Source organism: Staurois parvus, unplaced genomic scaffold (genome assembly GCF_062004578.1).
Source record: "Staurois parvus isolate SC_StPar_1 unplaced genomic scaffold, SC_StPar_1.0 ptg000249l, whole genome shotgun sequence".
NCBI lineage: Eukaryota > Metazoa > Chordata > Amphibia > Anura > Ranidae > Staurois > Staurois parvus.
In genome coordinates this window covers 9,248,054-9,263,766 of record NW_028318045.1, presented here as the reverse complement: position 1 = coordinate 9,263,766, position 15,713 = coordinate 9,248,054, and the positions used below count along the sequence as shown (strand labels likewise).

At 41.1% G+C, this 15,713-nt stretch overlaps 1 protein-coding gene across 5 annotated transcripts in view; it reads right to left on the bottom strand.

Annotated features, from left to right (window-relative positions):
* Nucleotides 1-15,713, bottom strand: part of DNM1L (dynamin 1L) — a 73,469-nt gene that overhangs the window by 21,990 nt on the left and 35,766 nt on the right. For all 5 annotated transcript variants that reach the window (XM_089680747.1, XM_089680749.1, XM_089680751.1 and 2 more), the window contains 10 exons: nucleotides 14,967-15,013; nucleotides 14,017-14,088; nucleotides 6,840-6,926; nucleotides 6,569-6,731; nucleotides 5,128-5,248; nucleotides 4,016-4,147; nucleotides 3,065-3,271; nucleotides 2,839-2,959; nucleotides 939-1,094; nucleotides 726-815 (listed from right to left, as the gene is read on the bottom strand). In XM_089680747.1, coding sequence (XP_089536873.1) covers nucleotides 726-815; nucleotides 939-1,094; nucleotides 2,839-2,959; nucleotides 3,065-3,271; nucleotides 4,016-4,147; nucleotides 5,128-5,248; nucleotides 6,569-6,731; nucleotides 6,840-6,926; nucleotides 14,017-14,088; nucleotides 14,967-15,013 — 1,196 coding nt within the window. The remainder of the gene's footprint in view (nucleotides 1-725; nucleotides 816-938; nucleotides 1,095-2,838; nucleotides 2,960-3,064; nucleotides 3,272-4,015; nucleotides 4,148-5,127; nucleotides 5,249-6,568; nucleotides 6,732-6,839; nucleotides 6,927-14,016; nucleotides 14,089-14,966; nucleotides 15,014-15,713) is intronic.

Sequence of the window (15,713 nt, the reverse complement as noted above, 5' to 3'; positions counted from 1 at the left end):
ATGCAATTCTAAAGTTTAACAAACATCTGGAGTTCCAATTAAAAGGGTCACCAATTAAATGTCACCAAATATCTCCTAGATTGTAAGCTCGAAAGAGCAGGGCCCTGGAACCCCTCGTGTATTGTATTGTTACTGTCTTGTCTCATGTTCTGTCCCCCTTGCTATTGCACAGTGCTGGGCATACCCTTTGGTGCTATATAATTACTGTATAATAATAATAATATATCCTACGTGATGCTGGGTATCAGCTCTAGAAAACTATCAATATTTGATTACGTGGGTCTGCTTTCAGGATTATCCTGATCCAGGGTCCTTGAATGAGGGCCAGGCCAAAGCAATGGTAGAAATCAAAAACCAAGTAATCAAGTCCTGTTAAGGGCCTGTAATCATGAACAGACTTTGTTCCCCTCTTAGGGACCTTTACCGCCATTTTGAAACCTTTACAGCCATTTTGAAAACCAATCCGTGGTGGATCGCTTTTCAGAGAAATCATTACAGGGCGATACTGCTGCTTCTTGAATGCCCTTTTTTGACAGCTGAAAAAGGGATAGCGGGGTTTGGCACATGGTTGTGTTGTGGCACCATTCAGTACCGAATCTGCCCACAAATTAAAGCAAATGTCACTCAGGTTTTCTGAATACTGTGTATGATGTGAAAAATTTAGAAATTTCAAAAGAGAAAATTGTGGGACACTATTAGTCAAATCAGTCAGTACATCTTCTTACCATCTCATTGGTTACAGGAAGGCGTTTCCGCAGAAGCGATGTGACCACCTCAACTATGGCATCATGCAGCTTTGGGAACCTCAAGAGCTCCTGAAAAAGGGAGCAAGATGAGAAACATCAAACCAGCATCTTCCCAGGATTACATAAATCAATTACCACCAGAGTACAGCCTAAATAAATACAGAAACTGCATATCCTAAAGTGTAGAATTACCTGTGTGCTGTAATTGCTGCAGTGCTGGATGATCCTCTGCATCTCCTCGTGAACAAGCTCAACGCACCGCAAACTTGGCTCTTCCAAGCGTTTCACTTGTCTCTTCACCAGCAACTCAAAAGACACTTCTGGGACAAACAAGGCCGGCCGTGGGCCCTAAGAGGACAGAGAATTGTATTCAGTTTTATCGTAGACAAATTCTTCAGAGCTTCACCAGGAACACAGACTGCTCACTTAGTCCCAAACCTTGGAGAAGCTTAGAATCTAATGTTCATGCAGTCCACCAAATCTTGGTAGAAAATAATTAACCTATTAGTATGATTTGGAGTAACAGGAAAAAGTTGACACACTTGGAAGAATCCATCTAACTGCAGGGGAAAAAAACAAAAAAAAAAAACTTTTGTTTAGCCATAAACAATGGAAAAATGGTTTCTTTAAAAATGCAGGCTAGAGAAAAAGGTTTTTTGTACTCAATGTAAAAACCTTTTCTTGGAGTCTATTAAGGGACACAGGAAGTCCTAACCAGCTGACGAGGCTGAAAAGTCCAGAACATAGGAGAACAAAAGACTAGCTAGCACCCTCGCAAATCTTGGAAACAGCTGCTTGATGCCAAAAAACCCTCACAGATCTAGCAGAATTCACCTCGACAGGAAAGAGTGGACCCAGATACTTGAGTTCATAAAGTTAGATGATGAAAGCCACCTAAAGATGGTGGAACAGGAAGCAGATGCACCCTTTCGAGCTCCATCCGGGATAAGGAATCAGTTCTTCTGAAAGAAAAGCAACACCACAAACATCTAGACCAGCCTTTGTCAACCGGGGTGCCCAGGCACCCTGGGGTGCCTTGAGGTCTCTTCAGGGGTGCCTGAGCAAAATGTCTAAAAGTTGCACAAAACGTCTATACAAGCCAGCGGGTGGAAGAAGCTTGCCTTTTAGTTACACAGAGCCACAGGTTTTCATTGTGCGCCATTATGACCTTCTAGCCACCGGCATCCTGACAACCAATGACGTCATCAGTTAATAAGGAGGATGTCAGTTGCCTGCATAGCATCCTAGTTTGACCTTCCCCTCTGTTAGTGCTGGGGTCACATTAGCTCAGTGATGGAGTAAAACTGAGAGAAACACTGGAATACTAGTCAGGACCAGTGTGAAAAAGTGTATTTGATTTGGAAGAAAGAAACACCTCTAATGTTGGGTGTCCTACAACAGAAAACAATTAGAATTTTTTTTACATTTTAGAGTGGGATGCCTCAAGACTGTCCATAATTTTAAAGGGTGCCTTGACTGAAAAAGGTTGAGAAACACTGATCTATATAGCAGAGTTCAGACTGGGAGAGGAATGAATACAGCACAAGAAACCAGTCAGGCTCTGCCGCAGTGTACATGTGCCGATTAGGGAACATGCTAATAGGTAGGAGGAAAGAGTACAGTGACAAGAAAGAGCTCAGTTTGCTGCTTGTATTTCACGGTCTACACACAGGCAAGGGTAGGAAAAAGACCTAAAAATATACAGAAACACTTAGGACTTGCTCACAGCATGTGTAGCAACCTCCTTTCCTGCACCAGATAAATGCAGGTCAATAAAAGGGCGCATAGAAAATCCATCGACTCATTCACACCACAAGTTTGTGTACATATGCATTGCAATAAAATGCAACCTGTCTGCATTTTAATCCAACACGTGAGTGCATGTAAATGCAATTGAAAGAATAGATATTAATTAAAAAATAAATAAATGTTAGTATTTTTAACCTTTCAGAAACCTGTTGCTTCACAACAGGAGACATGAAAATGCATGCCAACACCCATAAAAACCACATTGCATGAGATGCACTGCATTGCAGTAAGTTTTCATGTGCAGCATGGTGTGAAAGGACCTTTTAGAAGAAGGAAAACATACCGTTGCATTTCTGATAGCTGTAAGTATGTCAATAGTGGTCAGTCCACCCAACGGATCGACAGATTCCAGTGTCCTCCCAAAAGTTTCATGGAAGATGTAGCAAATTCGTGCACCACCACACCTGTCAAATTAAAGTCACCAAACAAGTCAAACTCTGAAACACTGTGGTGACTGGCTGCTGAGCTAGAGAGGAGAGTAAGAGATGGCTCATTAAACAGTAACTCACAGTTCTGAAGTCTCTATGTGTTTTGCTGTGCCTTCAATTGTGTTACAATATTCTGTGGCAAACTTCGTAATGAGCTGCAACAGAGTTGCACTCTTGTCTTCCACTGGCTCACCATAGCTGTTGAGCAGTGACTGATACTGAGCTGCTAAAACATTGATCCTGGTTTTTAGCTCTGGCAAACAGTCTCTGATGTGGTGCATCAGTAACCTGCAGACAAGCACAACACAGATTAAAAAAAACAAACAAAAAACCACACAAGAACAGAGGACTTGGCAACAGGATAGCATTGGGGTCTTGATTACCACCAAAGTTGGTATACCCTTTGTATGTCGACTCTAATTGGGTGCTCAATTTTCCTCAAAATCTATTACCATATATAAATATACAGGTACTTCAAAGAAGATGTAAATCCTAAATAACTGAAAATAACCTAAATACTCTGCAAAGTGCAAGTGATAAAGTCTCAGCGTTATGTAAATATGTAAAATTAAAATTAACTTTGGACCCTAGGCAAGGTCCCTTTTTGAAGGGGGGGGGGGGGGGGGTGGAGAGACAGGTAAATATCTGAATATACTAACCTTTCCCTGACTCCCGTAGTGTAGGAGGTGACTACGTTCTCCTGCCAACAAGATCCCTGGGAATGCAGAATAGCCCAAATCTTGCTGCAGAACATTACATGATTGTCTTCTTGAGAGATCTGAGCTACTCAACATTCCACAAGATCTTGCCAGAAGGACGACATCACCTTCGCCTAGGAAGCTGGAGAAAGCAAGTTTATTGTGTAACCTTTTATTATGGAATTATTTTTTGAGCATTTTGGGGAGGTGGGGGATACCTTGTAGAAGGAGACCTGGTCACTGAAGTACTGCAAGATTCACTTTAGTAAAATATGCACCGCTCTACCTCATCACAAGCCTCAGGCCTACATTAGGGCTCCCTGCTGAGTGTTACCTGTTCAGGGTACGTGCCAGGTACTTGGTTCCATTCCTATTGGCCAGAGATGGATACTTCTTCTGAAGAAACGCATATTCATCCCGGATTGAGTCTGCTACACTCTTTTTATTGTTAATATCCAGCTGACTCCTGAAACCAAAAATACAGCAAATTCCATGAAATATAGAGCCATAAATGCCAGGAGTATATCTGGACAACAGCACAAGCCTGGTTAAAATCAAAAATTATTCCACAGCCCAAACAAAAAAATGCTATTGATAAAATACACTTCTTGTTTGAACGAAAGCTGTGCTTTGCCCACACAAGGTAGAACAGATTCAGATTATTACCAACCCCCCCAGCAGCACATACTCTACTTCCCTTTACTCCACCACCACTGCCGGGAGCAAGGTAGCATGTCACTCACTCACCATAAGCCCTGTACATACAGGCAAAAAACAGTCGGTTCAGCAGGAACCAGCAGTTCTCATGACTAGCTTCTGTGGAAAACCAGCATCCGATCACTGCTAGCAGCCAATGGCTGATCTGTGTGTTCTGGTGGGTTGGGAGGGGTGAAGTCCTCCTGTCAGAACACAATGGCACAGCGAGGGAGATTGCAACACCAACATCGCTTGTGTTAGTACATCGATCTCTCATGTTTCGTTCATCCCGCTGAGTGTAACAAAAAACAAAACCTATAGTATGTACCAGGACTTACTCCCATATGATTATACTGGTGCTACATAAATGGCTGCTCAAAGACCCAGTGCTGTCACAAGACGGTGGGAAGAGAGAGTTTATCGTTATGCAAGCTTATGATTGGCTATTGTCCCTCTGTTACCAATGAGCAGGAGTTATTATAGTCAGGTAAAATATATTTCAGGAGCTTCAAGTAAACCCAGTGCTTTATATACAGATATATATATATATACACACACACACACACACACATATATATATACACACACACACACACACACACACACACACACACACACACACACATATATATATATACATATACACACACACACATATATATATATATATACACATACACACATACACACACACACATATACACATACATATACACATACATAGATATTATTAAAGCATATAATCGCTACCTATTGACAACTCCAATGATGCCCAGTTTAACTGGTATGACCCTCCCTAGGAGGACATCCATGGCGTCTGTCCCAGCATCCATGAGGTCGAGTTTGGTGATCACAGCGAGCGTTCTCCTACCTGCAACAACAAAAAGGAACCAGGAAAAAATCATTCTGTTAGAAGCTTTCCTTAACCTAATATCTAATATCTTCTTATTAACAGTACTAACAAGTATGAATGAGTTGGATCTTAATAGAATAATTGAGTTATTATATTTATATTTGTTCTAGTTTGGGAAAAGTAATTAGACTTCATAGTCTGTGAATATACATATGAACATATATCTTGGGTTTTTCGTTTACATTCAAGCCACATATGAGAGCAATTAGCTATACCTTCCCCCATCTATGTAAGAGATAAAGTTACACTCAGACTTTGAGAGAAGTAGATTGGAGGTTTTGTTTTAATACCTCTGTTGGTGTCAATTATCTTAGTGGGACTACAAGAGAATACCAACCCACTTTTAGGAGATGGTGGGGGCTGGATTGCTCTTTTAAGAGCAGAACAAAGACTTTTTAAGGTCACTCTTTGCTAGAAGCCTTGAGACACACACACACATACACATATACATATATACAATCTTATTATCAAGAACTTAACTATATTTTTTTTGGACATTATTTAAACATTCTGTATGCCAATATTTTATTTCTAATTTTATGCAACGTTATTATTAAATCATCTTTTTGAGTTTATGCAAGAAGTGGAAGGACTTTCTATCTGAACATTTCTCATCAATACAAGTTAATAAAATATCGAGACAATACGATATTTTACACATTCCTAACGCGGAAGCCCTGAATCTCTGTAGAATAAGCTACCTTACAAACACTCCCACTGCCTGTGGTGTCATTAAAAGAGAACCTGAGAGAAGTGAGTAGATAATTCTCTGATGTTAGAAGCTATTTCAACTGAGTTGCATGCCTGTTCTGAGGTACATACTGAAAATTATGGATTTACATACAATCCCATCAATCCCCCCCCCCCCACCCCTTCAATTAATTTACATCTTTATGGCCAAGTGCTATCCCCAGCAGCACAGGTGCATGGCTTCACCCACAAAAGCCAGGCCATCACAGTACAATGCAGGTTGGGTCTGCCTCTGCAATCACATTTAGTTGCTGTAAAAAGGGCTACAGCACATTTTTGGATAAAACTATGGTTAAACTATGGGTAACTCTCACACAGACAAGCTCAGTTCACATGAGGAAGCCAAGCTTAAAGCCTCCAGTTACAGGAGCTTAGAGAAACATACGCAAAAACAGACACACTATTCAGAACTTTATTAAACATTAATGTTTATTGATCTATCCATCAGGCTGGCAGACAAAGCAAGGCAGATGCTGCTCTATTCAGGGAATGTATTGACACCTTGAAATGAAAGATCTGAAAGCTCACCGTCTGGATCACTCTCCCGGGCTATTTTCAGAGCTTCGGAAGTTGCCATGTCTGTGTTGGCAGCAGTGACTGCTAGAATGATGGAATTAGGGTTGCTGATGTACCTCAGAATTAATTCTCTTATCTGCAGTTCGATGTCTTTAGGCTGGTCACCCACTGGTACCTAAAAAAAAGGGAAGAGATTCCTATTAAATTAACAAGTATAATGGTTATATGTCTATTTTATCAACCTATTCTGTTTATTAATTAGGCTGTACCGAGCCACTAGTACCTTTGTCATCCCTGGTAAATCCACTAGTGTCAGGTTGACCACATTAGGAGAGAAGATCTTCAGATGGATGGGTTCTGGGCTAATACCCTAAACATAAACAAAAAGGTAGCTGGAATCATGAGAGATTGCACTTGCCATACAACTAAAAATGCTGCTGACAAACTATCTACTGAGCAAACTATCATATGACACAATATTATACAAAGAACATCAAACCATACAAAAAAACGTACATGTATGTATTGTGTTACTATCAAACTTTTTTTTAGTTAGAAATCAATGACGTATTGTGTTTTTGGGAGAAAGATTCTCTTCCATGGCACGCAATCTAGCTTTAAAAAAGGAATCTAAGTAAAAAGCACTATTTTTAGGACTGCATTTTGAAGTTATGACTTTAAATCTGATGTGAATGTAGAATATACACTCACAGACCACTTTATTAGGTACACCTCTTCAATTGATTGGTAACACAAATTGCTAATCAACCGGGGCAGAAACTCAATGCATTTAGGCATGTAGATGTAGTGAAGACTTGCTGAAGTACAAACTGTGCATAAGAATGGGGAAGAAAGTGGATTTAAGTGACTTTGAACGTGGCATGGTTGTTGGTGCCAGACAGGCTGGTCTGAGTATTTCAAAAACTGCTGATCTACTGGGATTTTCACACACAACCATCTCTGGGATTTACAGAGAATGGTCCGAAAAAGAGAAAATAACCAGTGAGCAGCAGTTGTGTGGCCGAAAATGCCTTGTTGATGTCAGAGGTCAGAGGAGAATGGGCAGACTGGTCCGAGATGATAGAAAGGCAACAGTAACTAATAACCACTTGGTACAACCAAGGTATGCAGAATACCATGAACAACACGTCGTTCCTTGAAGCAGATGGGCTACAGCTGCAAAAGACCACATTGGGTGTCACTCCTGTCAGCGAAGAACGGAAAACGGAGACTACAATTTGCACAGGCTCACTAAAAGTGGACAGTAGAAGACTGTAAAAACGTTGCCTGGTCTGATGAGTCTCGATTTCCATGGAGATGGTTAGTGTGAAAATTCCAGTAGATCAGCAGTTTTAGAAATAATCAGACCAGCCCGTCTGGCACCAACAACCATGCCACATTCAAAGTCACTTAAATCCCCTTTCTTCCTTGTTCTGATGCTCAGTTTGAACTTCAGCAAGTTGTCTTCACCACGTCTAGATTCCTAAATGCATTGAGTTGCTACCATATGAGTGGCTGATTAGCAATTTGGGTTACCAAACATTTGAACAGGTGTACCTAATAAACTGGCCGGTGAGTGTATATGTACAGAGCTTTGTAAACTGACGTCGCTATACAAGTACCTGTAATAATAAATCACATCAACAGGCAGCTGCTGTCCATCCAATACCTCCCACTTATTTTTCAAAACCTCCATTAAAAAAATTTTAGTCTGCCATCAGATGACCCTTTGTAACTCCTCTTCTGGAAGTGAGGATAAGTGAAGATTTCTGTAGCCTGCAGGGACACTATTGCTGGACAGCCAATAAGAAGTCTGCATACCACAGGGCAGTGAGGTGGGCACCTGACAAAGGACCCTCCCATTCTGCAGTCCAGATAATAGACTCTGGACCCAGAAAATTACTGCAAAGTTATTTTGGCCTTTAACCTCCTTGGCGGTATGATTCTTTCTGATTTTTTGTGCTGAAAGTGGTACCATTTTTTTGCATGGAAATATGTAGTTTTTTATTGTAGGCCTGTAATTTTTAGGAATAACTCACTGAAATCTAAACGAACAAGAGTCTAGTAAACATTCCGGATGTGATAAAACTTGAAACACGAAATCATAAATTATAATTTAATAAATAATCATAAAAAATAATATTATAATAATAAATTTAATTCAACAATATAATCAAACCAAAAACACTGAAATTTGAAATACAGAGGCAAATTCGCAAAATCGTTTTCAGTGTCTGATGATGAATTTCCCCATGAATCATCACTCAATTCTGCAAGTGGTTCTGATTTACTATCGCTGTTCTAAAACCACTTTTGACGTAAAGGGACGCTTTTTGGACGCCATGGACTTTTCTAAGTTTCCAGGCAGAAAGAACAGTCAAAATGCAGGCAGGGCACAGGACAAAGCAGTAGGGACAAAATATATGTGAACTGCATTGAAACCGCAATGACAGCAAAAATGAAATTTTTTAAAAATTTCAAATTTCCCGCCGGTTCCGGCACCCGTACGTCCCAACGTCACAGGGACCGGAACACAGAAGCCGGATGCCGGCATCGGCCGGAGGAGATGGCCGGGGACGCTGCAGGGGACACATCGCGGGAGCAAAGGACAAGGTAAGTGCTGCAGGGACCCCCTGAGCAACGCCGCATGGTAAGCCCGAGTGTACCTTGGGGTTACCGCTCTTGGTATTGAAGTTTTACCCCGAGCTACACTCGGGAAAACCGCTAAAGAGGTTAAAAAAAAAATTAAAAAAAATCTCAAAACACATTGATTTTTAACTGAATATTCCTCAGATAATTTCTTTAAATAAAAAAAAAAATAATGTACAAAACACATCTTGTTACAGAGGTGACGAATGTTATCCAGGCACAGAGCAGAAGTCTGAGAAGATCAAGAGACATAATGAGGATTCAGGAATATTTTAATAATGAATTGTTAGCCATGTTAGGATTTTTCTAATGAATGAACGCTGATATTGCTGTTCCTGTACTTGACTGGAAAACAAAGATTCTTCACTCATCAGGTGTAGATAATAACAGCAACATAAAATCCCAGTTATAAGATATTTGGTCATTCAAAACTACACTAAAATATTGTAACTGCATAAGCCAGTTTATACTGAATTCCATGCCTCAGTGAAGTGTCAGAAAGCATGTACAAAAAAAGCACAAGGGGAGAGGCGTTAAGGTTTTCACAGCTTTTGTGTGAAGGAGGAATACACGCAGGATACTGTTAAATGTGCTCCTTGATAAACTGGCCGGTGAGCATCTTAAAGTGATATTTTTTTTTTAAAATAACAAACATGTCTATACTTGCCTGCTCTGTGCAGTATTTGGGCAGAGAGCAGCCTGAATCCTCCTCTTCTTGGGTACCCTGCCTGCGCTCCTGGCCCCTCCCTCCTGTCGGGTGCCCCCAAAGCAAGCAGCTTGCTATGGGGGCACCCGAGCATGCACACTCCCCAGCTGCTGCTACGTGTGTCCATTCACACACGAAGCCGTGGCTTGGCACCGCCCTCTGTTCTCATTGGCTCACTGGCCAATGAGGAGAGGGAGTCCCAGGATAGCCGAGACTCCAGTGTACATTGCTGGATCAAAAGGGGGCTTAGGTGAGTATTAGAGGGGCTGAGGGGGATGCTGCACACAGAAGTTTTTTTTGCCTGCATGCATATAAAAACTTGGAGCCTTTACAACCACTTTAAGGATTATAAAAAAATAAATATATAAAAGATAAAATATAAAGGGATGGTATTCTTTGTCCAATCTTTAAAATCAGAGAATTCTCTGCAGGTGGCTTATCAAAAAATAAAAGGAAATTTGAACTTAACTTGACACAACAAGGACAACAGGAGAAAGGAAAAGTGTTGCACTTGCAAACTTGATGGAGTTTTCTGCTTATACAGTATTAAGCAAGCCAAAATGTTAATACAGCTTTGTAAAATAGATGTACAATATAATTAGCAGCTCCATTGCCTCCAAACTCTTCTCTTGCAGAGATAGAGGGGCCACTGTATTCTTCCCTCCTGGCTCCAATCATGGTCATCAACTTCTCAGTTAGCAGTACTCCACACATCGGTCACGCTGCCACTACAGCTTTACAGTCTCATCTATACATAACCCCCCCCCCCCCCCCCCGCATGTCACTTTCATCTTTTCTACTATTTTTTGTTTAAACGCTTTTTCAAGTTAATTCTAGTTGAAGGACTGGTTTACATCTATGCAGGTTTGTGGCCTGCGTTTTCACAGAAAAGCAGCCCATTTATTCTAAAAGAAGTTCCTGCACCATTCTAAAAACTCAGCAGCCAGAAAATCACATAGTGCTTTTGCACCAGGTTCCCTGCAGTTCTGGCACTCGCAAGTGCACTGCAATTTTAGTCGCGCTCACACATTCTACTACTGTGACTTGTACCACCTCTGTTAACCACTTGCCTACAGGGCATTTTTACCCCCTCCTGCCCAGGTCAATTTTCAGCTTTCAGCGCTGTCGCATTTTGAATGACAATTGTGCAGTCATGCAACACTGAACTCATATGACATTTTTTTGAGACAGATAGAGCTTTCTTTTGATGGTAATCACCTCTGGGTTTTTTATTATTTGCTAAACAAACCAAAAACTGAAAATTTTGAAAAATAAAGTTTTTTTCTTTTTTTCGGTTATAAATGTTTGTAAATAAGTGATTTTTCTCCTCACTGATGTTCACTAATGAGGCTGCACGGATAGGCTGCAGTGAAGGGCACTGATAGGCGGCAGTGATGAGGAGGCACTGATGGGCATTGACAGGCATCACTTAAAGACAGCACTCATATAGCACTGATAGGTGGCACTGAAAGGCAGCTCAGATGGGCACTGATATGTGGCATTGATGTGCACTGGTAGGCACTGATATGTGGCACTGACAGGTAGCATTGATTGACACTGACAGGTGGTATTGATGGGGCTACACTGATCATAAGGGCACTGATCACCAGTGCCCTGATGATCAGTGTACATGTTCCCTCTGAGGAATGCCGATTACCGTCTCTTCTTTCCTCACAAGCTGTCAGCGTGACAGCTCGCTTAGGAAAGGAATACTGATAACCGGCATTTCCTTATTTACATGCGATCAGCTGTGATTGGACACAGCTGGTCACATGACAGAGCCGACGTCATTGGCTCTTTCCACTGATCAGTGATCTGCTGTGTCCCAGGGACACAGCACACCACAGATCGCCGCGCACCCCCGGGGGACGTGTATGCGCGGTTAGAGTGGAAGGACGTCATATGATGTCCTCCCAGAACAAGAGAACCCCTGCCTGTCCATTTCCTTATATGGCGGGTGGGAGGCGGTTGAACTACATTTCAATAGAGACCACTGTCAATCTGTTGGAAGTGGGCATTAAAGGCTGGGTTTAACAGAGCTACTAGCCAGATAAGGACCATGACTCATGGACTCAAAGGAAGAGCAGCAGCTAAAGCTGGCCATACACTGATTTTTTTTGTTCAGCCCAGTGGCTGAACACACAAACGAGGTGGATGGAAGAATCCTCCCCACTAAGACATTGTTTTCTGACAGTATCTCCCACCGCTGTCAGAATACACTGGTTATCAGCTGCAGCTATCACTCGATAACATATTGCTAACAGGTCCCTTTAATGGAAGTCGATAAAATAATGAACTTCTTTTGAGCAGGGACCGTCAAACACCAATCAAAATTTGGCTGGTCCCTGCTGAACTGTATGGTTCAGTGTATGGTTAGCTTAAGAAGGAACCAGGTTACTGAGAGCAGTGTGAAGTGAGTATTGCATCAAAAGCTTCCAAAATGTTATCTTGGAACATCTGTGGAAATACAACTTTAGTTCCGAATGCTTATGAGACACTCCATTGCAATTGGGTTTGTCCGGCAGGGAGGGAGATAAGCCTCTGTCTCTTATTACATACTTTCCAACTTCCCCCTGCTTTACCTGGTTCTACTCTTTCTATATTTCCCTCTTGCATCCTTTTTTCCCCTACCTTTCCGCTACAGCCAGGTGGTTTAAATTACAGTGGTATCTGTTACTGGTTATCAAATAAACATTTACATGATAACATATAACACACAATATATGAGACTATCTGAAAATAGGATGTCGGCAGCCATTCTCAGAAACCTGTGTCTTCATATTGCTTTATTTGTTACAGTTCTTAATATTTGTTCTAGCACCAACAGGACTTATAATTGATCCACATTACTATGCAGTGTCTCCTTGAAGTGAAAGGCATATACTCTCTTTATAGCTGGATATGTCTTTGAATGGACACCTTTAGTTGCTGTGCATGTATATTTCCTGAAAAAATGTTTCAATATACGGAAAGCTAAAGGATTACACCCATGTTTACGTTATACATATAACATGTTACCAAAAGATTCCCCCAATCCCTCATTGTGACAGCGGACGAGGGACCTTATCCCCACACCCACTGTCACAATTCAAAAACAGAGCGACCATGTGGCTCCTGTTAATGAAGGAACTACAACTACTGTCTGCTATTGCAGCAACCAGCTTGTAGTTTTCAATGTACTGCAAGGGCACTGGTGAGCGCTCTTAGTTGCTGATGTCTGAGAAGAAACAATGAACTGTCTGCCTGTACAGGAGGTACAGGCAGACAACTGATTGAAAGACTGCAGGATCCTGGCACTGATCTACTGATTGCGGGTGCAATGCTTTACAGGCTGCGGTGTAAAAAATAAATATAATAATAAATGCCCATTTTACCTGCAAAAAAATTTGCATTTATTATGTTTTTTTGTTTCACAAAAAGGTGAACTTAACCTTTAAATAAATCAAACACAAAAAAGGAAACAAAACGCTTAAAATAAACTAAACTAAGAGGGAAACACCTGGATGGAATAGAAACTAGCAGCAGCCAGAATTGGGCTTTTAGCTATAAGGATTGTTTGCCATAAAGATTTTCCCAATTAAAGCAGAAAGTACACACAGTCACAGGCTAAAAAGAATGATCACTATAGCAAATAACACGTGTGCTGCAGCTTGGTGAATTGAGCCTAATGAGGTCTACGCCACAAAAACAGAAATGCCTCTGAAATCTCACAGTAAACCACCAATTCAAGCCTGCCTTAGACTGAAGAAAATTATTTTGGTTCTGCTTGGCTGCAATCATCCGTTTGAAGAGCGCTCTAAAACAAACTGTGGCACTGTGTAATAAACAAAAGTCATGGAGAATACAAATTTGAATCTTAATGCTTTTCTGGGAATTTACTGAACAAAGGCATTTCCTTCAACAGCTAGCAAGCTAAAGACTGTTTTATAAGAGACCTGCTTTATCTTCCTCATATCACAGAAAATCTATAGTCTTGCTTCAGATGGTAAAAAGCAAAATAAATTAGCCTGACATGTAAATGACAGAAAAGGTGAGTCCTAAATATCTGCCTGTAAAGTCACAGCAATTTAGTGCTCCAGCTGCATTGTAATAACACTAATCTTACTTTGTTGTTGCCAGAAATTCTTTCAGTTTCATTCTCGATTTCTTGTCGGATTTCATCAAAGTCTGTGTATATCTGAAAAGAGAGTGGACATAAATTCCACATTACAGATAAAATTCAAAGTACATAGCACACACAAAACAAATGAGTGGTGCTCTAAGAAGCAAATAACTAGTATTTGAAGAGTTCTATAAAAAAGAAAAAAAGTTGGTATTTGGTAGCAGAAGGTCACTGCACGTCTTAAGCAGTTTTTACGACCAAGTCAAAAAAGCAGAACGCTACGACAGTAAATAAGAACATTTGCCACAAAAAAAAAAATAGAGAGAGAATATATATATATATCTATCAACAGAGAGACACAGGTGCCGGTGTTTCAAATTTCAGCAGAGTGTTTTATAAACAGTGGCCACAAAGAGAAAGACTGTCCTTACGGAATCTGCAATTTAAACGGAAAACGTATTCGTTTGGTGTTTTAGATACAGTAGGAAGACACCACTGGCCTGCAAATTCAGTGCTTCTCATATAGACCCACCATAGCTATATGACTATGTAACACCAGATTTCACCAATAGGGGATGCTGTGGGAGAAATGAGTTTTGATTCCTGATCCTTGGTAAACCCTGCAGCTGTACTACTGACACTAATTTTTCCATTATATGTGTATTGTGTGACAGTTTGAACTGAAGACCATTATTTACAAAAACTTTCCTGTTTTTCTTGCCAGTCATGTCACCCATAATTTACACCATTCTACATTAAAATGTAACAAAGTTGATTAAGGTGTAATTCAAGGGCAAGTAAACGACTTTAGAATTCAAGGTTCCAAAAAGATGCTTTTAAAGCTAAAAAGTCTACCTAAACTTTCTTATATCCCCTCACTTCCTGTGCTGTAACTACACAGAATTAAATGGAAACCCCCCTGTGGATGGGGGGGATGCGTAACATCAGCGTACCTTGTTCTTTGTATGTAGGAATTTACCCCATTCTTCAGCATCCACTCCTGGAATAAAAAACAAAATTAGTGATCAAAACAGTCTATCGTATCCTCACATATAGCTGGGGCAGTGGTCGGCAAGCCGCCGCTCGCGAGCCACATGCGGCTCTTTACACGCTTTAATGCGGCTCTTGTGTGCCGGGCGCCCGCTCCCCTCCCTCCTCTTGGGCGGCAGGGACTCTGCAGCGTGATCCAAAAAAAAAACAGCCAGGGCAGCGCGCTCAAATGCAATGATTGGCCAGTCTCGCTGCCACTCACATCCTGATAGCCAGTGATTGGCTGTCAGGATGTGTGTAGACGGGGCAGCGTGACGAATGTGAGAGGAGCTAGGCTCCTCTCACAGTCCGCCCTGAAGACCGGAACGGCGCGGGAACACGGCGAGAGGAACACGCGGAGCAAAGGTAAGTGAATTGACACGGGGGGGACTTGGCTTACTACTTGCTACTTACTTACTACTACTATATGAGGGATGAATTAATATGGGGGATGAATTACTATAGGGGGGGATGAATTACTATAGGGGGGGGATGAATTACTATATGGGGGATGTATTACTATATGGGGGATGAATTACTATATGGGGATGAATTACTATGGGGGATGAATTACTATGGGGGATGAATTACTATATGGGGGATGAATTACTATATGGGGGATGAATTACTATATGGGGGATGAATTACTATAAAAACTTATTGAAACTAAA